We start from the raw sequence: 24,771 nt of genomic DNA, 5'->3' as shown, positions 1-24,771 counted from the left end.
TGACCACACCATAAAACCGTCTCAGTTCTCTGGAATCGAATCAACTTCAAAGCCTAAACCTCTCGCACACAAACATAACTCAAGCTAATCTGTGAGCTGATAAGATCATGAAAATCAGAGTGCAGAGCTGCAGCAAAATGACAAGGCCTAAATCACACTCCACGGAAATACTGCAGTTAGTATGATGGATACAAATAGCCTCCTGTTATCTCTAAAGCACACATATAAATACTTGTCTTTATGTTGTATTGAATATTCCAAGGAAAACTACAAGAATGATAGTAATGGAGCCTGGTTTTAAAAGACTCCATGAGATCCCTGATGATGAAAAAGCTACAGGTTCACATTAATGACATTATTCATTAAAAATAACTCCCTGTACTTTTTAAGTTAAAAAACAAGAAGAAAAAGAGCTTATTTAGTTGTATGTTTTGACATTCTGCAACAAAAGGATTTACAATTAAAGCTGGTGATCATAACATGTCTGCAGACTAGAAGTTGGGATTTTTGCCCACTGGAGGGCGCTGTGAGAAGGCAACGTCCCACCAAGGGGACAGAGACACCTTGCTCAGCTCAGCAGATGGGCTCATTGGAGCATGTCAGATGGCTGCGACAGGCCGCTACCTGCCCTTCCCTTAAGACTGTCACCATGTATAAACAAACCATTACTCTTATTTTTGAGCATGCATAGCAGAATGTAGGCTATCAGTGCAATAAGAATATGTTGCATCTCATATTGTTAGAAGGACTCGAAGTAAAACCCAGTATTTTGAAAATCATGGTTTTTATTAGAATTTTTCTACTTGATAATTGTCTATTTGTATTCATTGTAGTTAAAACATTTTACTGCAGATGATGAGATGTGTTGGTATCCATAATAAAAATGTCAAGGTTTGTTTAAATAAAAATATAGTTTAATGCTAAAATTATCATATTTGGAGTACTTCCTAGGACCGTATGGGGTCAGAGGAAGGGCAACATTCAAGAAAAAAGTGTTGAACGTGTTGAAGACAACAAATGGATGATAGCAGGCAAAATAAATATCTACAAAACAGAACTCAACAAGGTCTTTCCAATGAAAAGCTAAAACTAAAATGAGAATTGCATCAAATACTTAAAGTTCTTAAAGTACAAAAGATAAGTAGAAGGAATCTTTATGCTAAAAAGAAATATGTAGTATGGAGCACCAGATGTGTCCCAAAACCTGAATGGTTTAATATTACTCTTCTTTATTTCTGAGATTATTTTTTAAAATCAAAATGCAGTTTGTAACTTCTTTGGTCGGATATTAAAATATTATTATTATTATTATTATTATTATTATTATTATTATTATTATTATTATTATTATTATTATAGAAAACTACAGTGTGTTTAATCCAACATAAGACACCGCAAGGAACCGTTCAAATCAGTTTTGGTCAAATCCACTCCAACTGTAGTTGCGCTCTAAAACGTGGCAGCTCTTAAGTCCTTCTCAGCAGTTTAAGACCGCAGCAGCAGTGGAGCGGTTCATCGCATACGGTATGGATGCAGATGGAGAGCCCCGAAGGCCTCTGCCCACTCATTAATTTGCTGCACAGTTCGTCCTCGGATGCTGCGCCTCCGCTCGTCTCTGCTTCCACTGCGCAGCCGCACTTTCTCCGGCGGGCAGCAGGCAGAGGCGTCAGACGGGAAAATGGCCCTCGACAATCTGATCTTCGTTCAGTGCATCCTCTACTTTCTGGCCTTCGTGTTCGGCTTCATCGCCGTGGTGCCGCTGTCGGAGAACTCGGAGGACTTCGGGGGGAAATGTCTGCTGTTCACCCGTGGAATGTGGCAAAACGAGAACATCACCGTGTCGAAGCAGCGTTTCATCGTGGAGGAGTGGGGACCCGAGTGCTCCTGCAGCTTCATCACTTTTATCGGGATTGCATCCCTCATCCTATCCGCAGTGCAGGCATGGAGGCTGCTGTTCTTTTTGTGCAAAGGACACGACGAGTGAGTGGCAGTTCACATGTTCCCCTTGAGCACAGCTACGTAGGAAACATGATGCAAAGCCTAATGGAAGCACGATTCATCATTTATAGGTTTAAAAGTGTGTATGTGGCCACTATAGGCTAAATACAGCGCCTATATTTTGTGTTAGAATTTCAAAATATTTTCCGCATCTATTAAAACGCGCGGTCATCTTGCCCTGCAGCTGGAGAATTACGCAGTACCTCTTCAGAATATGAAAAATCCGCCTTAGTCTCTAAAGTACACCACAATAACAAAGTTTTTTAAGTCTGGATTTGTGATGAACTGAACAGTTATCACCACAATTAAGCCATGCTGAATTATTCTATGAGGTCTATTAGACCTTCCTGGTATAAAGTGTTTATGTCTGCTAACCTTGATGGTTATGGCTTTCATTTCATAAAAATAAATAAGTAAATAAATTAAATTCAGTGTCTCTGAAAAGCATCATATCATGTAACATCAAAAAATAAACATATCTCACACTGTGATGATGCAGCAAGGTTATGGCCTGGGCCATTATGGATAATATAGCTGTCCATCATGGAATCATTGACACCCTGCACAAGCAGTATACGTCTGAAAAGGCTGATGTAAAATAAGCTTCTCTATCCACAGAGAGCCGTATCCATATCAATGGAAAGTTTGGAGGAAGGAAAAAGTGTGGTAGACAAGAGTCCACCTACAAAAGAAATAATTACAGCCATGAGGGATTTGTTAATGTCCATTTCAGAGTTTAGGAAGACAATTGAATGGCAGCCTCATTTCTGTCAGTCTGCTTTAGAGCAGCTCAAGTTACAATGTAGCTTACCCCCATCAGTGTGTAAATGGTGTAAATGACTGTAGTGTGAAGCGCTTTGCTATCCCCAGACTTGATAAAACGCCATACAAATTAAAACTATTTACCATTTTACCTTTCAATTCAATGGTATGTTGTTTTTTTTTACCTGATATTGGTGCACCTTTTTCTAACATACTTGTTCCTTCCTTTAAACTTCACATTACTAATGTGCTTTCATATAACCTTCATTAGCAATTGTCTTTTGTGGCATATTCTCGTTGTGTGGGGTGTCAATAACTGTCATCTGGATAACTGTCCCTCAGAAGTGTTCTTACGTAACAATTCTGTGTCCAAATCTTTTTTTTCTGTTGGTCTTATGCAGTATTCACATTTTCCAAGAAATAAAATAAAGGGCTTATATAAAGGGCTGTACTGTAGCTTTAAGAGCAGCATAGACCGATTTTGTATGTTTCTTCTTTCTCCCAGCAGCTCATTTTTCAATGCCTTCCTCAACCTGATGATAAGCTCCCTGGTGATGTTCACCATCTTCCTGTCCAGCACCATTGTCAGCGTGGGTTTCAATCTGTGGTGCGATGCCGTCACTGAGAGTGGGACCATGCCTAACAGGTGAGATAGGAGCACACAATAATTGACTTTAAGGAAAAAAGCATCATATGGTCCCCTTTAACGTCTGGTTAATTTGTTTAGCTGTGAGGAGCTGCAGGACACGGACCTTGAACTCGGCGTGGACAATTCTGCCTTCTATGACCAGTTCGTAATAGCTCAGGTAATGGTTTTTGTTTCCTAGATCAATCTGATATTTCTTGAAGTGCGGTCGTAAATGGAGGATGTCCTTGTTTCAGTTTGGCCTCTGGGCTGCCTGGCTGTCCTGGCTTGGGATCACAGTGTTAGCCTTCCTGAAGGTCTACCATAACTACAGACAGGAGGATCTGCTCGACTCCCTGATCCACGAGAAGGAACTGCTGCTCAGCCGCTCTTCACGCTGCAGCTCTGACCTCAAAACTGGCCTGATCTAGAAACTACAACTCTCTCATCTCTGCCCCCTACAGTGCTCGTCACAAGTTCACATACGCTCGACATCCACATGGATCTCGTTTTAGATATTAATGATGCATTTCAACCGTTTTTATGGTGGGCTGATAATACAGCAAACAACTTCACTGAATTTCATAAACAATTGCATCCACGAGTTATCTATTGGTCAAAATGCCAGGTTGGGTTGTAGAGATGTTAAATTCTGGCCTTAACTTTTCACTACTGTTGTGGAGAAAAATAAAAATTTGCCAAGCTTTAAATCACTCAATCAGGTTTATTTATGTGCTGAACAAAAACAAGCCAGAATGCTCTCATTAAAAGCTCCATATTTGTTTTATTTTTTTCCAAGGACAAGACAGTGGAGAGACTGTCTGCCTCATGCAGCTGCAGCAAGACAACATCGAACCTTGGTTGTGTAACCCAGACTGGTTCATTTGGTGACAGTTCATTAGCATTTAGAATAAAGACATAACATTGCTCTTAGCTGAATCGGTAGACTTCTTTAAAGTCGTTGGTTTCTCAGACCCAACACAGCTTTTAAATGTAATAAATGTATTTTCAGAATATTTTAAAGTCAGTACTTTTCAAAATTGTAATGCTAGTTTATTTAGCCCAAAGCCTTTTAAACCTAAAAAGGGGCTACCCAGACTAGCTTTGGAATAGATAAAGCAGGCTAACATCATTCTTTTGAAAAGTACTCAACTCTAATATTTTGTAAAAGTGTGTCCTTCCCTTAAAATCAGGGATGTCACACCAACAAATTTAAATGAGCTCTATTAGTTTTGAACCAGAATTCAGAAAATCTTTTCTGTTGTCCACTAAAAGTCATCAGCGTGTGACTAACCAAGGGAGTTTTAACTAAACTGTATCAGGAATTTATGTTTATATTTGAGTTCATATCTTTAATTATAAACATACGTTGATTTAAGCAAACACGCAGTCAGAATTCTTGTTTTAAAATTCAGTGTAGTGAGTTGTTGTAACACCGGTTTAGCATAAAAAAAAAAAAACATTTGAAATGCACAACTAAAAACCAAATTAAATATGAAAGTTGTTGTGAGTTTATGTAAACCTACTTGTGACCAGAACTGTAGGTTCTCATCTCTGCCATAAGATTCACCAACGTTTGCCTGTGGAGACAATCAAAATGAATTGGCTTCTGCTTTACATTGTCATAGAATCAAATCAAATGGATCATTTTCTTCCTTGGATGAAACTCAGACAAAAAACTGCAGGTTTTAATCACTGCTTATTGATTACAAACCAAGCCAACTATTTACCTGAAATATATACTTGAGTTTTCTTCAACTCTTAATTTTCTAGCCACTCAGTATTTATGAGCTTGTGGAAATTATTTATTTATTTATTTATTTTTTAAATCATATTTATTTGTAAATTTTTTTGCATAGTACCCAGTGCATGACAAGCTGAGCGGGTGGTTTTAGATATAAAGAGGTGTAGTTATTATTTTCTGGTCGTCTCTAGATTAACGTTCTCCTTAGGTAGGCTTTTGTTGTGAAAAGGCACATCTTGGTGAACTGAGACTCATTTGCATGCGTAAGCAAAGTAGATCAATCTGCGCTTTTGCAGTGTGTTTACACAGCAGCTACCAAGAGTTGTGTATGATAAACTGCAACTCAAAGCATTAATATATTTAGCAGCTAGGCCAAAAGAGCTTTTAGCATCAGTGAGATATAAAACAGATTTTATGATGTGCTGTTTAGCGACTGAGGCTTCTTCTTCTCCCTTAATAGGCTACAAAAACAATATATTTTACTGCTGTGACATATGTATGTATACCTGCATGCATTCCTGTGGCTATTACATCACATCCTCTATTGGTCAGGAAGAGCACAACCAAGTTATCTGATTTTGATAGGCAATGACAGTTTTATTCAAAACAATAGAGAACATAAAACAAAAGGAACTAAGAAAACCCTCTATAAAGGCACTTTTTCCAAAGTGACCATAAATGTTCAGACAACAGTAAAAAGCAGCTAAGTGTGCATATACAGGACGTGGGTTTACTGGGAATCATTTTATTGCTAATGACAATTTAGTTTTACAGTATGGAGCTGTGGGTGTTATCTTTTTTTTGTTTTGTTTTTTGTTTATTTCTTCTGTGCAGGTGTTGATTTGCCATATTGCTTCAAAATTAAAATGTGAGATCTCCACAATCAAACAGGATCATGATGATTTCCCTGAAACCTGTCATACAGACAGCACTGTTCTGTCACTGTCTTATTGCTCATAACAAGAGGTATGTTGGATGTGCATCACTGTGCCCTTTGATTCCTATATAACCCATTTGTGTGCAAGTTTGGCTGCTTTTTTTGAATTTCTTTGCTTCATTCGATAAATGAACTCATATATAACTCATATCTACAATAAATTCTGTATCTGGTTCTGATATAATTCTGAGTTTGGCCTCAATTGTTCCAGGGTTTTCTTCTCGTCCAAATATACACATGAGTTTGGAATCGGAGTTACACCGATATCAGGTGAGAAAATAGAAAACAACAAAAGTAAAAGTATATTTTGGGATTTTTGAATTGATACAGACACACAGTAGAAGACAGACATATATATACACATAACAGGTGAGATTCAAGGGTGAGGGGCATCAGGCAGTTGAGAGGGGGAGATTTATTAAAACTATCATCCTTCATATACAGTGCCTTGCAAAACTATAGACCCTCACCATGACATTTTGCAACTGTACAGCCAGAAACTTTAATGTTTTCTGTTGGGATTTTATGTGACAGACTCGACAAAATATAGAGTATTGTGGAAAGGATAGGAAACGATGTATGGTTTCCAATATTCTATATAAGTAGAAGTCAAAAAAACTAAGGGTCAGTTTGCAGATGAGTTTAATTGAGAGGGAACCAGAGGAGAGAGAGGAAGTGAGTACTTGCAAATATGTGGCAAAAATACTCTGATATTCATTAAGGATGCCAGGAGTATCAGAGAAAAACAAGCACAAATGTGACATAAATCTGACCTCGTCTAGCCCCCATTACTTTGATACCTCTAAATTAAATCAAGTGCAGCCAAAGTACCTTACACTCTCTATCCAAAGGAATGTAGAAATCATGGATTATTCTCGTTCCACTTCACTTAAAATCTTAATAAGCAGATAAAGGATGACAGAAAAGAGCATGTAATGGCTTTTTGCAAGGCACTGTAGTTTAAGTATATTCTCTTTGATTAACTAGAATGTGCTACAGATGTTACATCCCGGAAGGAACGGACGGACAAGAAAGAATAAAATGTTTTACGTCCCATTTAACCCCATAGTATGAGGTGATGTAGCCCTGTGTTCACCTTCTAACGGATCAACACCAAACACCCGATTCTTTGCCCTGCAGACGGGCACTTCTGAAACATTTTCCAACAGCTCTACATTCGTGAATATGGATTTACAAGGCTAAATACTGATAGTGATAGACCTTATTATATTGAGCCATATATACACATTCATTTGTTTGGGATATATTAGATACACAAATTGTGTTCTGTAATAAAAATAAATATTTGCATTCCTTTGGAAACATCCACTCACAGGCAAAAAGACTTTAACCTGAACTGAAGGATGAAATCATTGTGGGGAACATGTGAGCATCATAGTTGCAAATGTGCAAACATATTTTCACAACTTACATATGGAGTGGCATATCCAAACTGTAGTGCATACGTAGAAACATACATACAGAGATGGAAGCTACATGTTTCTGGGATTAAACATATTCCCTTTTCAGTGGGGGAGAGGTGCAGAGGTACCACTGCAGAGCCTTGCAACATGGCTGAGCTGTTTGTAGGCTTAGGTACCTCCAATTATATATATATATATATATATATATATATATATATATATATATATATATATATATATATATATATATATATATATATATATATATATATATATATAAAAAGAAAAGCTCCATGTCTCCATCTGTGGTCTGTCACAGTCACTGCATGGTCAGCCATATCCAGCAGCCCCACAGGAGCTGCTTCATGTGAACCAGGTAGACGGCCAAAGCAGCCTCCAGCTCCTCGCATGCTCTCTGCGGCCGCCTGCGGTCGGTGCAGTACATCGCAACGCCGAGGAATGACATGAGCAGGAAGAGGCAGGTGAACAGGGCAAGATGGGGCCGGGCCGGCGTTGTCTCATAGGCTGAAAAATGAGAGCACTTTGTTAAGTGTTTTGGCTTGTAAATGGCGAGCATTTAAATGAAAGTGTGCAAAAGACTTTGTTTTTGGATCCAAGAAGCACAGAATAGAAAAAAAGCTGATTGTCTGCAATCAAAAGGCAAATAACATCACATTTTAGAGCCATATACCTATAAATGTTAAAAGCATGAAATTTAAATATGTCATAATTAACCTTTCCACTAATTTTCAAAGTAGATAAGTAATTTTAAGAAAGATTATTGCGCTACACAATTTTCTTTTAAGAAAATGAGCTTTCTAACCATCTAAAGATTATATTGATAAGGTCAATGAAAGTAAATAAGTGTAGAGGATATATTTCTCCTCATGCACCAAAAATAATCTTCCCTATGTTCCCTAACTGTTAAGGGAATGAACAACAACCTAGCTGGAACAGATAGCTTACACAGGAAATCAACAGCTAGACCACCAACCCAACTGCAGCTGTTGGTTGCAAAAATATTGTTTACTTGGTAAAAGAAAGACTTTGTTTTACAACAGGCTGTTAGTATGCATACTCTCTATCAGTACAAAACATCGGGTGATGTCTGCAGATTGCATTAAGTCATGAACCGCTCTCTCCTCCAGCATGTTTAGAAAACAACAATTATGAACTTCAGGTTATAATTTCTCCCAATGAAGAAGAGGGTGCTTGACTCAAAGGTTGAAGTAATTTTTGGGATCCAATCTTTTGTGTGTATGATTGATTTTTTATAAATTTAATTTACTGCTTACTTATGTAAAATTAATTTTCTTCTCTGAATTGAAACGCTATCATTTAGGGTAAGGAGCAAAACTGCCATGAACTCCAAATCTGAAAAATTATGTTACATGCCCTTTGACTACAAATTAACCATTTTAGTACAGTTTGTGATATTTATGTGCCTCAGATTCTTAAAAACAAGGGAGTATCAGTGATTAGTGTAACCACAGTGTGTACATCAAGCAAAAGTAGCTTGTAACAAATCATGAAAGCTAAATTGTGTGATGATTTTCAGTAGATATTGGCAAAGACATTGCAGTGTTGTTGGTGCTCCCCCATGCAACTCAGTGCTCCTTTTGAATAAACTTACCACCTAAAGGGTCACAGTAAATATCTGTGAAGCCAACAGAGAATAGATTTTGTGTCAACACAAGCCAACTTCAATGATATGCACCAGCTACAAATCAGTTATTGTGGTCTGACAGTCCACTTTCACTCAGGACTTAATGTACTGTGATTTGCATTGCAAGATTTATTTGCTCTCTCATGTTTGGTCGCTTATGCATTCCTATGCTTGAGTGCATTTTCTTAATTAAATTCCTGTGAATGTACAGCTGACAATGACAAACATCAGGGAATAAACTTTTAAGAGTCGTGCAACTGAACTCTGCAAAGTGTTAAAAGTTGAGTTTTCTCACCGTGTACTGTGGTCTCCGGCTCCCTGAATCGAACCCTGCGCTCGCCCTTCCGTCTGTGGTTGGTTTCTGCGTCTGACCCATAATTAGGACTTGGCCTCTTTAGAATGGAGGTAGGGACTTTGCCACTGGTTGCCTACATTGAAATTAACTCAACATGAATATTCTGCACACATAACAGTTCAACCAGACAAATAAACGAGAAATAACATGTATTTTGTGAACAACTCCCCACCCCTACCTTAGGATTTGGCGTGTCTTCCTGTTGGTGGTGCGCGTCTTTTCTGTGACGCACCTCGCAAACTTTCTCGCGGTGGGAATGAGGAAGACAGTTGACGGTGTCTCTGAGGGACTCTGCAGCAGCGAAGCGTTTGGACAGCGCCGACACGCACTGGCCCAGAGAGTCTAGAGGGAATACCATGATCACACTGTGCATGAGCAGGGAGCTGATTAATGTTTCTGTCTGAGGTAAAGACGGAGAGAGTGAACCGAAGGTAAATGTGGAACATGCAAATGTGTCCCAACACAGGAGCCAGGATGTTAACCCTTGCATGTTGCTATTGTTCTGCTATTGTTCAGCGTTAAAGTGTGAATTTCCCTCTGGGATTAATAAAGTATATTCTGTTCAATTCAATTGAATATTTGGGAAGGGATCAACAAACAATGAAAATGCAACTATAGATAAAGATTGTAGAGGCAGTTTATCTGATTTTCTAAACAATTATTACTCCTTAATAATGCCGTTAAATATCTGAGCAGCAAATGAGTTGTATCTATATCTTTCAAATAAAAAACAATGTGTTAGAGACTTAATTTCTTTCTTTTTTTTTTTTTTTTTTTTTTACTTTCTAGGACGTAGTGGTCATTGCCATCCATTAAAAACCTCTTCATAATGTTTACGGTTGTTTTCTTACTGGTGTATAATATTTCCTTTGCTGATACTTCAGCCACTGATGCAAACTGAAATCTTAGTAACCCTTATAGTATTTAGGAGCCTCCATCCTGATTGTGAGGCAGCTTTAATGTTTCTTTTTTGTCAAAACTACTGAATCACAACATGGATAAAGTTTATAATGAAAGCTTGTGTTTTCTTTTCGACAGCTCTCACTCCATGTTGAGCTGTTACAACATCGCCTTTAACGGTAACCATGAAATGTTAGTTAATACAAAGGGTGGGTTATTTGTTGACTGAAAAATGCAAATGATTCAAGAGATCATGTTACATTGATTAAACGAACTGAAGTCATTGCATCAGAAGAGGTAGCTTTAAGTTTTGTTGATTTATTTAATTAACTGGCAGATAACAACTCCTTATTGTTTGTGGCATCCAACAGGGGTCAGTATTGGGCACTAGATTGACTAAATAGTTTGTTTTATAAATCAATAAGAATTTAGCTTATCCAAAGACAACTAGAGAACTAATTGTACTGATTTGCTGAATTTACTTGGTGTGATGACTATACTAAAACATATAGACTTCAAATTTTATTAAAGTAAAAAAAGTAAAAAAAATAAAAATAATTACTATTTTCTATATTTTTTTCCTAAAATACTTCCTGAATAATGTGAACAAGTTTGAAATAGATTCAGTTTAATAAATTGAAACTGAACTGAAATGTTTGCTGGTCTACCAAACCCAAATAGCTCAAAACCTCATAAGTTATCTCTACATTTAGCTGTAGTCCTGTATTTCCACCCTTAATCTGATAAAATGCGTTAGGTTAACTTGTGTCTAAGGTCTATTAGGATGAATAAGCCTAAAAATAACAGAGAGAGACTAAGGACATGTCGGGGGAACAAACTTGAATCAGAAGTCAAAACAAACAATGGTAAATCCTGTAGATGATCTAGAAGGCTTAGCCTGGAATGAGTCTGCATGTTGCTACAGGGACTTCGGCGACATGAGTCTGGTTTCTATTTATGAGTGAAACAAATCTGAATCGATCGAAAAGCCTTGAGGCAGACTCTGCAGTTGGCAATTTTGAATTACACAACTTTGGAGCAACTTTACATTCACAGAGTCATTTAAAATACACAGAAGTGATCAAAAAATAACATAATTCTTTTTCTTTTAAATTAAAATAATAATTCAAATTGTCTTATTTTTACAGGTAGATAATCAGATTATGGAAACAGCCTGTTTGTGTTAAAATTTGTAAAATAGATTGATAAAGAAATAAATAAAACATATGTTATGCATTTGGGGCCCATTTATGCAGATTTGTTATAAATTATCCAAATAATATAATGTATTGTGTTTTAAAGGAGTTAACCATTGTCCAACATTTATATGTGGTGGGGATACAAACATGATGAAGTGTACAACTTCATGTGCATTTGGAATTTACTGTTAATCAATGGTAATGTTCCAAGGTTAAAACAGCTGCTGACCAAAAACAAAGCTAAAACACACCAAACAGAAAACATGGTGGTGATTGATGTTTTTTTTTATTATTATTTTAACCTCAAGTGCACAGGAGTTATGCAACAGGATGATGATTCCACTTACAAAAGGCTTTAGCATGGCCCAGTCAAAGTCTGGACTTACACACAATAGAGATACTCTGGTTGGTTTAGAAACTCTCCTCTGTGGCTGAATTAAAATAACTATGCAAAGACAGTCTGGAAAAAATCATTGCAAATTAGCAAACACTTAAAAGCAGTTGTTGAATTGAATGGCACAAGTTGGTTTTAACAGCTTTTTCCCCCTTTAACTCAAATAATGACCTAAAATCTTAATGCTGTACTAACTTCTTTGGGTTATCTATAAGAGACTAAATACTTTTTGACAACAAGCAGTAACAAAAAGTAGAACATTTAAATTTGTGCTTTCTTCAACAGCAGACAACATTTCGGTGAAGCAATACCTTGTTTATAATCTTCTGTGGTGAGCAATAAAGGATTCTGACAAGCTTTAGTACTACATGTATATTGCTGTGTCTCTTTGACGCTGTACAAAGTACAGCTACCATTCGGCTCCGCTGCCTCTCTCAGAAAGCTGACTTAGCAGCCTGGGTGATTTTAATGTATTACTCATTTTACAACACAGCAGTCCTCACAAAAATGCAGAGTTAAGAAGTTGGAAGGAAGAAAGAGAGCGAGAGAGTCTTTGGCTTTGCAAGTGCAAGCGAAGCATGCTCACGACGCAACAAATCGTGGCCTCAAACTGTCACAGAGCCACATATCTGCTTGTTGTTCTGCATAAAACCATTCCTGTGTTCAACACAACTGCAAGTGTTCATTAATTTAACATTTTCACTGCTTGACATTCTCCGCAGAAGCACTTCAGATCAGCTGTGCATTTTCACAGGCACTGCCGCTGAACAATGTTAACAGGCGTCGTCCACTAGTTACACACCCATGTTTGATTTACAGCAGCTATTAAGTTGTGTATTTTAAGCATCTCTGTTGCAACATTTCTTTGGAAAGAGACTTGTGTTTACTTTGCTCTTCTGCAACATTTGAGTGTTTACCTGAGTATTCAGTCTTGCCGATCTCAGCATAGACGGTTGCCATGAGCTCCAGGCTTCTGGCAGTTATTGGATGGTCGTTACCGAAGGTCCTCTGATGAATCTTGGTAGCCTAAATCACACAGATAAAGGAAACAAGAAGACAATGTAGAGAAGCCAAAACATGTAACATATCCATACTTTTTCACTCCAGTAATTAGACGAGTAGCAGGATTTTGAAAACAAAGAATTGATTTAAACCAACATGCAAAAAATGCCAGTAATCAAAGTGAGTGGATATGAAAAGTGAATAACTTTTTTGAGCTCTTTGGGAGAGAGGAAGGACTCTACCTTAGCTAAAATTTTCAAATGGAAGAAACCTGCTTTTACACTGGAGCTAATGAACTTCTCAAATTAAGAAATATATATCTATTGGTATTCCAAAGTTTCTCACAGGATGTCTTATAAGAAGACAAGAGAAAAAGAAAAGGATCAGAATCATTTTAAGAAAGATTTTGTCCAAATCAACAATATTCTTTATATATGCACAGGCAGAAAAAGCAGTAATGAAATTCCCAAACATACCTTACCGCTGTATTCTAGGGCAAGATGTGGTCTAAGAAGAGAAGAGAGAAAATTAGCATTACACAAAAATTACAATATCTTTTCTCTGTTTGTAATAATAATAATAATAATAATAATAATAATAATAATAATAATAATAATAATAAAATGTTAAAAATAAGTATTTGCAGGGACATTACCAGTAGGGAGTTCACCACCAAATCAGTTCTAGTGCTAAACCAGTGCAACCGCTTACTTAGTATCAGCTATTCCTGTTTCCACTGCTGCAAACTCAGGCATCCATAAACGCTGTTAATGGATGCCTGAGTTTATGAGGCTTGGGTTTAATACTTGATAGATATAATAATTTGTTATGGGTCTCTTTTAAGACGAAAACAGTAAAAACAAAGAGCTTCACTATAAACTACAGGTAGGATTAGTATTAGTTTAACTCGAGCTCACTGCCTCTTATCGTAAACCTGTTTATTTTATTATCATCTGACATTGTTTGAACAGGTTATTGTGCCACGTTGAGCTGTGTAAACAGCAGACATCCACAAATGCTTCAGAGTCACGTTTTTGTTTTGTTTCCCTTCTGTTTAGATGTTGATTTAGTTGACCGGAAGGGAGCAGATATTTATGTTATTAGAAAAAATATGACTCTTGAGTTTATAATTTGCTCTGATGAGTTTTTAGATTTTTATTTTAAGTGCTTCGTTTACATTGGTTTAAAAAATCCTTAACTAATAGAGAGATGTCTTTGTGCTTCTTTAGAGTGATAAAGATAGGATATCGTTAACACACTGATGTTTGACAAATAATTAAATGTGACCTACAATGTAGAAGCTGTTGTTCAAACCAGCAGAGCACTTGAGTTTCACAGTTTGGATCATAGCAGCAGGACATTTGAACACGTGCGCGCTGTGAGTGGACAACACAGCTGTAGGCATGCAGGCGCCTCGTTGAGGACGTGGAGACCTTTCGTTCCTGCCAGCGCTGCCGCCTTCTAAACTCCAGGGAGAATTATGGAAGGAATGCTGTACAGGTTGGTTTGCTTTCTCATGCTTCCCTGTCGGTGTCCTGTCAAGTGCTAAGCTAAGTGAACGTGACGCGTTTCATTGAAGACCTGCCAGTCGTTCCGTGCATACCTGCCCTGAAAAAGTCAACCAAGGGCATTGGTGGCCCTCACAGCCAAGCATGTGCCTGCAGATGTAGAGCAAGCTGTGTTTAGTGTTCAGCTTGGAGGAACCAGGTGCCAGGTTCATACAAATTCATCATTTCAAAAGTTGTCATACTTTTCATACCGGTCTTCAAATGTTCTGTAAATCTGAGTGCAAAAGCTTTATACTATAAATGTGTAGTGATTATAATATGATCGCTTTGTTTTTATGGTCCAAAAGTCATAAAACAACATAACGCTACAATCTTTCATGTTTGTAGCGTTTTTGCTTTAACAAAAATCTAATTAGTCAAATTAGTTTCTAATGAGCCGGTTGATACGAAATCCTCACCAGATGTCAGTAACAACCCAAGCAGCACAACCAGTGCATATAAATTCATAAATTGGATGCCAAGTAATGATGTAAAAATTACATAAAAATAAGTATGGAAAAGGCTTACAGAAATAATTAAATACTGAATAAAATCCTGTTTTTGATAATAATCACCTTAATATATCTCCCATTTCTTTGTATGTGTAAATTACTTGAGTTGTTACCTGATTATAAATATATTCAAATGTGGTGTCCCATTAGTTTTTCCTCTCCATGAGAAAATCTCTGTCAAAAGAAATCCTTACCCTAAAATATTAGGGACCAGTTACAGATTTTTATTCACAAGGAAGGACGCCTGAGGCTTTTATTAGATCTAATCAGACCATCGAGGGATCATTTTCTTACATGTAGAGGTCAAAGAGAGTTTACATGTTTTCCAAACATTCCAGTCTTTTTTGGGTTACATTTCCAAAGCGCAGAGGGGCAACGTAAGAGGAGAGTCACATTCCTGTGTCCTTATTTAGGTGGAAACCCGAGCCATACCAGCATAGCCATGCTCAGTCATTACCATCTCATTTATGTTTAACTACTGTATGCTCCTTGCATTAATTAAGCGCAGTGACCAGCACACCACTGTGCAAACATTCCACCCTCTGTCACCCTCTGCAGCAATCAGGTTAAATGGCCTTTTCCAGGCAATGACAACAGAGGCAGAGAAAATAAGGCGTATGGTACGGCCTGAACAAAGTACCAACGCCACCCGAGACACCAGATACAGGCAGAGAGAGCGGAGTCTTTTTCCTCATTATATGCAAAAAACATTCAACTCATTAAAGTAAGAGTTCTCTGTAAGTGGAACATATGTCATATAAAAAGCCTAATATATCTATTTGTAATTTCAAATTGTTTAGGAATTATTTCAGCTAATTGTGTATTGATATAGATTCTTGAAATTAGTTTTTGTTCTTTTTTTGCAAGGCAGTGAATCTTTATTAAAATTCAGTAACACCCCACACAACACACACAGCAAAAATCTAATTATTTATATTTATATCCTGAATTTTTAGGACCTAGTTCTACATCGGTTATGTGAGGCAAATAAGAAAATGCAACAGAATCATCCATATGATGTTAGCATTATTTAGAAAATAAAAAGCTAAGCATCACAATAAAATTATATAGTTTGTGACAGTAAATCCACCCACAATGAGCCTGTTGAGTCGTTAAACCTGCAAAAACATCTTTCACCCCATTAACTGCTTTACATTTGAGGCCTCAGCAGGACACAGTTTTACCTACTGTTTGCTCATGATGCAGAGCTGAGCCAGCCGTTCGAGGTGTTGCGCTTGAGAGGCCTGCTCTGACAGCTCCTCTGGGTTTGTCCATCCTGCAGAGCCCAGGGTGGCCTCCTCCTGAGGCCCTGTTACCGAAACACAGGGCATGGAGTAAGTCAGTCAATAGCGAGCAAACTCCCCCTCTTCTTCCCAATCCACACAGAGTGCAAAAGATAAATTTCAGCAACCAACTATCAGCCTGTCTGACACTGCTGCAGACTATAAGCTTGAAATGTGACGAGGATCCAACTGAGGGCCGGAGTCAAGAGAGCAGAGATAAGCACAGGAGAGAGCAGATAAGGCAGAGCAGACAACACGGTTTCCACGCCCACGATGAGAAGCACACAGTGACGAACCACAAACAGAAGGAGAGCACATTAAGCACACAAAGCACATACGCTATCAATACTACAAGTGAATGAAAACAAATCAGTGGTGCAGGCAAAAGACTTCCTACTCAATTTGAATCCAAATACAGTGATAAACATGTCAGCTGTCAAGAGAGGAAATACACTGAGGTGGATAAGAAAAATGGCTTCTCTGAAGAAGTCTACCGTCCAACCTGAGTCAGTGCTGATTCAGGTGCTTCGGTTAGCTGGAGTGACACAGTTCCTAATGAAAAAATGTGACCATTTATCTCCCACTACGCCTGTCCCTGACCTCCTCCACCAAGCCCACACAGCGCTGCTCTGCTGCCTCAGCAGCAGACGGAGGGGAATAGGCAGCCGTCTGGAGCGGCAAACAAAGCAGGTGATGAATGACTGGCCTAGGCTAGCTCTGACTGCTCGACACAAGGCACCTCCAAGTTTATGGTAAAACGAGATAAAGCTGTCAATTTTGAAATATTTAAATGTCAGACTTGTGTTGATTTTTCAAAATTACATGTAGTATCACACACCTTATTTTAGCAAACCAGTTTATACCCACCGTGACCGTGACATCAAAAATCATTGCGTGGATAAAACACAAAGTTGACCAGCTTCAGTTTTTAGCGAGGTGTTAAAAATAGTCTTCAGACGAAGAACAAAAGCAGAAGGAAACTAGAAATGGAGGCAGAACAGACATTTGTTTTTTGGCTTGTAATTGAAACCTGGATTTTCCAAGCTCTCAGTTAGAAATTCAAAGAATGTTTTTGAAAGCCGAGACTAGACGCACACATTATGCTGCACGATGTCTTTTATCATCATCTGGTAGCTAACAGCAGTAAGCACTACAGTAATGAACAAAGCCGATGTGACCAAGTACTTTTCAGATGTGAGGTCATTTCCAGATTTAAGCTCCAACTTCCAAAACACAAACAGTGTAAGACATCATCATTGGAACAGGAAGCTAAACCTGTTCTGTCTTAACCTTTTAAAGAATCTAATATTAGTAAAAACATTTTAATTGCAGAGCTGTGTAACTTGTCAGTCACCACCATGTTTTCTGTTTGGTGTGTTTAGTGTATGTAAATGAAAGCTCTTAAAAGAAAGAAACCAGAATCAACATAAGTTGATACTGGCACATCAAAAATCAACCACATCTGTTACTTGTGGATCCTTACAATTTTATACTGGCCAAAAGACTAAGCTCCTATGATATTATTATTCAGCAAACATTTTAAAGCTACTTTCTTAAAGTGTTGTTTTCTATATATGAGCTGCCAAATCTCATACATATTACCTGGTAATGTAGGTCATTGGAAATTCTTGGAAGTCAGAGCCAAACACCACAAAATCAAAGTCCACTACTGCGCAGTACATGATCTGTGTGTGCGCTCATTTTCCTAGAAATCGTCCCTGAAAAGTGGATCTTTTAAGAAAAATACTCACCTGGACTCCCCTGAAGAGCAGTGAGCTCGATCAATGCCACTTCGTAGAACATCTTTTCAGCCTGGATGAACTGGAGGGCCTTCCCATCTGTTTATATAGGTGAAGGACTGGTCTCAGATGACAACAGGATTAGTCAGTTGTGGGAGTTAAAAACAGCCGTCACGTTTCTTTTTTTCCGTCCCGCTGGACAACAGCCATTCAGGCCAAACAGAAGGTGTAGCAATCCAAAGCAGGCTGTTAATCTCGTCGTGTGGATCTTAAAGTTCAGATTTAGTGTCTGAATCACACATTGTGTTCGAGAGTGAACAAATCTCTCATTGCATTTTATCCTTACTTCAACGCCAGTTTTAATCTTTTAAGTTTCTAATTTCAGTTCAAATTCTTTGTAAAAGATTTCGACAGGAGGTTTTTTTTTTTGTTTTGTTTTTTTGTTCCCATAAAAAGACTCTATGAATAACATCCTAAAAATAGCTCACTTTGCAAAAGTATTCAGGGCACTTAGTGTACTTGTCACTGAAAAGAGACACTGTTGATGCACGTCAGATTATTATGATGACCAATGGAACAGAGAGTGCTTAAAATAAACCCACCAGTCTCTTTTTAGGTGTCCTACTTAACATCAGATTTCCCATGAGTAAAAATTACAACCAAAACATCTCAGTTTGTATCAGTTCTGTGACTCCACATCAGAATTACACCAAAACATCAACAAGGTTAAGAATACAAACAATAGATTTTTCTCTTCTGAAGAGCAGGAGGGTTGCCTGATTTTGTTACATGCTCAATAACCATAAAACTTTACAATCCAAACAAAAAACAAAAACTTATCTGCAAACCCATAAATGGACGAAATGGAGCACACATTGCTGTTCAAAACGATTCACAATCCTTGAACATTTTGACATTTTGCCACATACTTCTTATTAAAACCTGTTGACAGCTTCCAGAAGTCACCCAATTGGTACAATAATTCAGTCTCAGTATAAATAGGGCTGATTTGTGAAGACCTCAGACGTTCATGAAAGAACAGTATTATGAAGGCCAGGTAACTCAGCAGACACCTCAGAGAAAATGTTCTGGAGAGGTCCAAGGTCGATTTAGGGTTTGAATTTATGTTTGTGGTTCATCGCTGCCACAACCCACAAATTAAAGGAGCAAACAGAACACATATGCTATCAACACCACAGTCAAGTAAAAATGAATCAGAGGTAGTAGCAAATTGTTTCCTGCCTAATTAGAATCCAAATACGGTTATAGAGCCGGAATACAGTCAGGTGTGTAAGAAAAACGGCAGCTCTGACCCAGGAGAAGTACTGTTCAACCTGAGCAAGCAGTTGGACCTACAGCAGCTATAGGGTGGGCCATCTGTGCAGGAGAATAAAGGGGATGAAGCATTGCCCAAGGTTGGCGCTCTTCTTCTCACTGCTATATTTAACTGGCCTGGAGCACAGCAATCCATCAACAGGAACCATGCACAATCCCTTCCTGGGAACAGCCTCTGCTCTGAACTGGTAATTGGACGCCAATAACACAAAAAAGAAAAGAAAAAAAAACAGCTTGCATTAACACTAGAAGCTTCAAAGGCAAATCCGCTCACACCTGCCATGAGACCCAGGTGTAAACTGAAATGACCTCCTGGGGAAACAACTAAACTTTAAATTAAGAAACCATTTTTAAAAAATAATTCTTAACATACATTATGTAGGTTTTATAACTAAAAGACACTCAACAAATTTGACTGAATTCTAAAAAAGCAGGAGTAGGTTTAAAACGGAGACATAAATCATACCAAACATTGTTTAAACAAAACCAAACTAAATAAACAACCTCTAAATCTATCTGAATAAGGCAAAAAAACAAACCATGTCGCATTCTGGAACCAGAAATTGTTTCAAGTTAAATTAAAGTAATTATTATTTTGTCGTTTCATCAACTCAACTTTAGACTGAACTGACTTCAGCAGCTCTGCAAGCTAAATATGCCTAACATTCACACTGTGATCAAAGTAACTGTTTTTAAAGTACATTTAAACAGGAAATATACAGCATTATATACTGAGTTGATTGATGTTGCCATGACATAGAAATTTTTTAATTGGACATCACTAATACTAAAAATCCTTTCTAAAGAATGATGTAGATTATTTTTTATTTTCATCTCTAATACAACACACTGGCTACATACAATTTGTGTCCCATTTTTTGTGTGCAGATTGGTCTTTCACATCAGCAGGGAATTAGGCTATTTGAATATTTAAATTCATTTTTTTCCCCAGGTCATGTATTTATATCCTGCATAGAGAAACATGAGAGAAGAAGCTGGTATTTTTGCTCTCATAAAACATTTGTGTGAAACTATAAAGTTCCCACATCCTAGTTCCTGTTTGGGCAGACTGACCTATAACCTTCTTCCCTAGAATGCAGCTGCAAAAAGAGCACAGCTCTACTGCTTCTGCTCATGTGATGGATGTGAAAATTACTATAGTGCCTTCCAAATTATTCACGTTAACTGAATGTCTTGCACTTTTCTTCTCAGTACAACCATAAACCTCAAGCAGCCTCAACCTCAAATCACTTTATTGCCTTTTAAAGTGATATAAAAGAGTCCACAAAGGTCATACAACAGTTCTATAAATCCAGCAAAACTAACAGGTTTGTTGGAGAACATTAAAGAACAAACATGATTATAAAGGATTAAGGAAACAGTGGAAGGGGAGGGATAAAATGGTGAAGTTTAAAGAAGCATTTCAGCCCCGTTCAGACAATGTCAATGTCAAATGTATTTATATAGCACTTTAAAACAGGTATAAAACTGCACCAAAGTGCTGTACAAGAACGACAACACAAATAACAAAACAGAGCACAAAACAATATATCAATTAAATGCCAAAGAGTAAAAATGAGTTTTAAGAAGCGATTTAAAATGATCCAGGCTGTGGGCAGATCTAATCTGGAAAGGTTAGTTATTCCATAAAACAGGAGCAGCAACAGAAAAAGCTCGATCTCCTTCCCTCTTAAGTCGAGTCCAAGGAACTGTCAGTAATAACTGATTATTGGATCTTAAAGTTCTGGACACAGACCGGAAATTTAAAAGGTCCCGAAGATAATGGGGGGGCTAACCCATTTAAAACTTTATAAGTTAACAAAATGTGCCACATGGTAACTCTAGAGGAGCTGCACAGATCTACATCTCAGGTTGGAGTATCAGAACACATAGTTCCCCAGGCTCAAACACAGGTATTTTAGTTCCTAGAATCAACTCTAAATTAGCTTTTGGTTCTTTATTTCATTATGATTTCATGTGTTTGCTCCCAAAACCAAAGAGCTGGAACTGCGTCCTAAAATTCAAGCATTGTCTCGAGTTTTTAACGGGACTGGATGTTTTGTGTCTGTGTGCTGTTTTAAATCCAAGTATCTGATGACTTATTGGTTTCAATTATTTTCACCTTTCATTTGTACATTTCTTTTTAAGCCTTTTTTCGTTTTATGAAATATGTTGTATGAATAAAATTGACGTGGCAGGTCATTCATTGGTCATTCACAGATCTAGTTTTCATGACACTGAAAGAAGAAAAATATTTAGGAAAGTGATGAACACTTTCATTTACACAAGTCATAATGGAATGGTTTAGATCCAAGCCTATCCATGTTTTTTTCCAGACATAATCCTATTGGAAATCTGTGTCAATATTGAAAAGAAAAATTGTTTAAATGTGCTCTCTATCCAATTGTACAGAGCTTCACCTATTTTACAAAGATTAAGGAAGAAGTTATTGCCACTTTGCATTGGTCTGTAACATAAAATCTCAGTAAAATACACTGATGATTCAAGTTGCTACTATAGGATTATTAACACTATATTTAAATTCATTGTAGCTTAGTTTTAACAATTATTATTATTTCAATACAATAGGACATTCTTACGACTGTAATGTTACACTAAAAGTAAGAGAGTGTTACTCTACTGTACATGAAACATCCCAATCTGACCCGACAAAACCCATTACTATTAATGAGCTTATGTAACTCAAAAGATTTAACTCTGTCACGGTGTCCTGAGCAGGCCGGGAGGTTGCAGTGCGATAGCCACTGATAGACTGAAACTCTGCAAATGAACCTGTTTTAGACAGAGATGGGTAAAGCCATGCAGAGGTGGATAACCTGAGCTGGCTAAATTAAGCACAGAAGTATCTCAGTAACAATGAGACGAGCCGCGAGGGTAATATATCCTGAAAGAGAACACCTTTCTATTATCTCAGTGTCCTGTACTGCTGTAGTTTATAGTGGCAGTGAAGTGGAAATCCATGCATGCGCTTCTCGGCGCAGATGCAGGTTAATTAGTGCTCTCCCATTCTGTTGTACTGAGATAAGAGCCCACAAATCCTCTTAAGAGACAAACACACCTTCTGAGTGGCACACAAAGCATGTGGCATTCTGGGACAAATGGGTTATTATGAACTTGTCCAGAGACATCCGCTCATCCCATTCTGCTCAAATTACCTTCTATATATGATCTACATCTTCCGTGGTCCTGGAATCAAAAACACGCCTGCTGCATGTTTGCCTCACAAAGTAAAAAAAAAAAGTATTTTAGTCTGATTTCTGTAACGTGTTGATTTTAAAAACAACATGAGAAACAAGACAGACTTTTAGGAAGGATACAGTTCTTTTCAGTGATGAACAGTTCAGCAATCTGTGAAGTATAGAAAAAACAACCAACAAACATGGAAAAGTATTGAATATTAAATTTTCAGCAATTTTACGATTTATGCCATTTGCAGACGACAGAGTTATATTTTGTTGTAAAAAGGGATTTAAATTAATTTAAATCCCAAAGAGCTTCTCACTACGTCCTACACTACCACTGTCCCCACCACTGCCCCAAACAATTAAACAGTCTCGTGGTTTTATAAATTTACTTTATACTTTACAAGTTTCAAGTTTCTTGTTCTTGGTCATTCTAGTCTCACTCAAAATTCTAACTTTTGAAACATGTTTTTTGAATTTTTTCAGGATGTTTGAAATAAAATTTTCTCACACTGGGAGTCACTTATACATTTTGGAAGATAAAAAAATGTTGACAGATTCTGCTGCATCAGCATTACAGTGTACTCAAAGGAATACAGTTTTACCAGGTGTTTTTACAGAACTGTAATAGAAGTGTGATTCAAATATCCCAACAACAACATTATTTGATCTTGTCATGTGATATGCAGGACGAGATATGCAGGCCAGTGAAAAATCCAATCACTCACTGGATTTTTGAAACTGAAGTCGATGGCATAAGTTACTTTTAATTAATTTGGCGAGTAATAATCTGAATGCACTCATGAATTACTCATATTTAATTCCCAGTAAGTCAGTTGATCCTTGACTTAAAAAAAATAAGATGAGAAAATGACTATAGGAAAATGTATACACCTCATCCTGACACAGCAGAAGAATGTGAATCCCACACCTTTGATTCTGATATATAGGATAGTACTGCATACGCTTCAAAAATGTTTAGTTGTGTTTTTCACAACATAGTCTTGCTGCTCTTGTCACAGCCAGGCAGGTCTGGTCAACATCATGCTGTGTGTTGTAAAGTTCTGGAATGACGGCAGTGTTTTGACTTAAGGCACATTCCTTTATGCACTACAGCAGGGGAAGAAATTACAGCTTTGCTATTGTGAAACAAAAAAACCAACAAACTGTAAAACACCCTGAAATGTAATCAGCTAAAAGTTGATAAAGTACAAAAACATAATTGTCCTAACATAAAAAGAAGACTGTCACTGGACACCTGCTATCATTCAGCAACATTCCGGATGGGATGAAGGGGATCTTCCAGAGTCAGCAAGTAAGCACATAACAGCCTGCTCTGTTAAACTCGACATTGGTGCTAAAGACATCAAGGTTAAACATGGCCATTACTTTGGGGTAAGAAACATTATCTATACATAAAGTGATGCAAATGTGTCTGCACAGCTGAGCAAACATATGATCCTGCGAGGAGAAAGCTGTTCTTGTGCGTGTCCCGCTCCCATCCAGCTCACCTGGTGCAGGCAGTTGGGCAGAGAGGTGAAGCTCTGTACATGGGTCAGTCCCAGAAGACAGCTGAGGAAGCAGTGGAGGGCGGCCTGGTACTCCCCCTGCTGCTGGAACTGCTGTCCCAGCTCAAACAGGCCCTCCCTCCCTCCGTTCAGCATCCCCAGTCCCAGCCAGAGTCAAAGCTGCCTCCCATCAGAGCTCTCACTGGCCGACGATGAGCGTCTTTCACTTCTGCAGCGAAGCACCACAGGAAGAAGAGCACAGTGGGGGAAATGTTTTTTTTTTTTAAAGAATGTTGGCAGATAAACAAACAGGAAAGCTGTTGAAGGAAGCCAGCTGCCTGTCCCGCCTGTGCTCACTAAGTCAAGGACAGGTGGTAAGGAGCAGTGTGAGGTAGTGCCGGCGTCTCACACAGAAAAGATCCATTCTCCTCCCTCCTCTCAGGCTGCACCAGGAAAGGAGGACAGAGGAAGTTGGAGAGCATTTGCTGTGCGAGTGGCAGCGCTCTGAGCCAATCTCTGCTCTGATTTGACGCGGTAGCTCCACCAGTGTGCCGAGTGTTTCTCCAATCCCTGAGCAGGGGATAGAAAGATGAACAAAGTGCCTGAGGGAAGTCTTCATTCCTCTGTAACCTTGTCAC

General features: G+C 38.0%; 2 protein-coding genes and 1 long non-coding RNA gene across 5 annotated transcripts; 2 read left to right on the top strand and 1 right to left on the bottom strand.

Moving 5' to 3' along the window:
• The first annotated feature begins 1,508 nt into the window (after positions 1–1,508).
• Positions 1,509–5,208, top strand: tmem179ab (transmembrane protein 179a, genome duplicate B). Of its 2 annotated transcripts, none has more exons than XM_008400171.3 (4): positions 1,509–1,980; positions 3,269–3,406; positions 3,488–3,566; positions 3,643–5,208. In XM_008400171.3, the coding sequence occupies exons 1-4, from the start codon at positions 1,595–1,597 to the stop codon at positions 3,814–3,816; spliced, it is 777 nt and encodes a 258-aa protein (XP_008398393.1). In that variant the 5' UTR covers positions 1,509–1,594; the 3' UTR covers positions 3,817–5,208. The 2 variants fall into 2 exon arrangements, with proteins under 2 accessions (XP_008398393.1, XP_008398392.1); XM_008400170.3 differs by having other exon boundaries at positions 1,510–1,980; positions 3,266–3,406.
• Positions 5,209–5,924: 716 nt separating this feature from the next.
• On the bottom strand, positions 5,925–24,591 carry c22h14orf180 (chromosome 22 C14orf180 homolog). Of its 2 annotated transcripts, XM_008400173.3 has the most exons (10): positions 24,137–24,591; positions 22,761–22,791; positions 18,100–18,186; positions 16,254–16,374; positions 13,483–13,513; positions 12,922–13,030; positions 9,690–9,853; positions 9,452–9,584; positions 9,124–9,147; positions 5,925–8,015 (listed from the first exon to the last, which is right to left on the bottom strand). In XM_008400173.3, exons 1-10 carry the CDS (start codon positions 24,287–24,289, stop codon positions 7,810–7,812), a joined length of 1,059 nt encoding a protein of 352 aa, XP_008398395.1. In that variant the 5' UTR covers positions 24,290–24,591; the 3' UTR covers positions 5,925–7,809. The 2 variants fall into 2 exon arrangements, with proteins under 2 accessions (XP_008398395.1, XP_008398396.1); XM_008400174.3 differs by lacking the exon at positions 9,124–9,147 and having other exon boundaries at positions 24,137–24,586.
• On the top strand, positions 9,470–10,345 carry LOC145549984 (uncharacterized). The gene is made up of 2 exons (XR_014085790.1): positions 9,470–9,561; positions 9,695–10,345. It is a non-coding gene; the product is annotated as an uncharacterized LOC145549984 (long non-coding RNA).
• Positions 24,592–24,771: the final 180 nt, after the last annotated feature.

This window comes from Poecilia reticulata, chromosome 22 (genome assembly GCF_904066995.2).
Source record: "Poecilia reticulata chromosome 22, P_reticulata-male-v2, whole genome shotgun sequence".
Lineage (NCBI taxonomy): Eukaryota > Metazoa > Chordata > Actinopteri > Cyprinodontiformes > Poeciliidae > Poecilia > Poecilia reticulata.
The sequence above is the reverse complement of the archived record's forward strand: the minus strand, read 5'-3'. Positions and strand labels throughout refer to the sequence as shown.

What these genes read in the sequence shown, in the direction of transcription:
- tmem179ab (XM_008400170.3), top strand. Translation starts at nt 1,595, where the DNA reads ATGCTGCGCCTCCGCTCGTCTCTGCTTCCACTGCGCAGCCGCACTTTC. An exon ending in TTGTGCAAAGGACACGACGA is followed by an intron (nt 1,981 to 3,265) that starts GTGAGTGGCAGT and finishes TCTTTCTCCCAG; the next exon opens with CAGCTCATTTTTCAATGCCT. An exon ending in AGTGGGACCATGCCTAACAG is followed by an intron (nt 3,407 to 3,487) that starts GTGAGATAGGAG and finishes TAATTTGTTTAG; the next exon opens with CTGTGAGGAGCTGCAGGACA.
- c22h14orf180 (XM_008400173.3), bottom strand. Translation starts at nt 24,289, where the DNA reads ATGCTGAACGGAGGGAGGGAGGGCCTGTTTGAGCTGGGACAGCAGTTC. An exon ending in CGGCAAGACTGAATACTCAG is followed by an intron (nt 9,854 to 12,921) that starts GTAAACACTCAA and finishes TATTCCCTCTAG; the next exon opens with ACTCTCTGGGCCAGTGCGTG. An exon ending in AAGACACGCCAAATCCTAAG is followed by an intron (nt 9,585 to 9,689) that starts GTAGGGGTGGGG and finishes ATTTCAATGTAG; the next exon opens with GCAACCAGTGGCAAAGTCCC.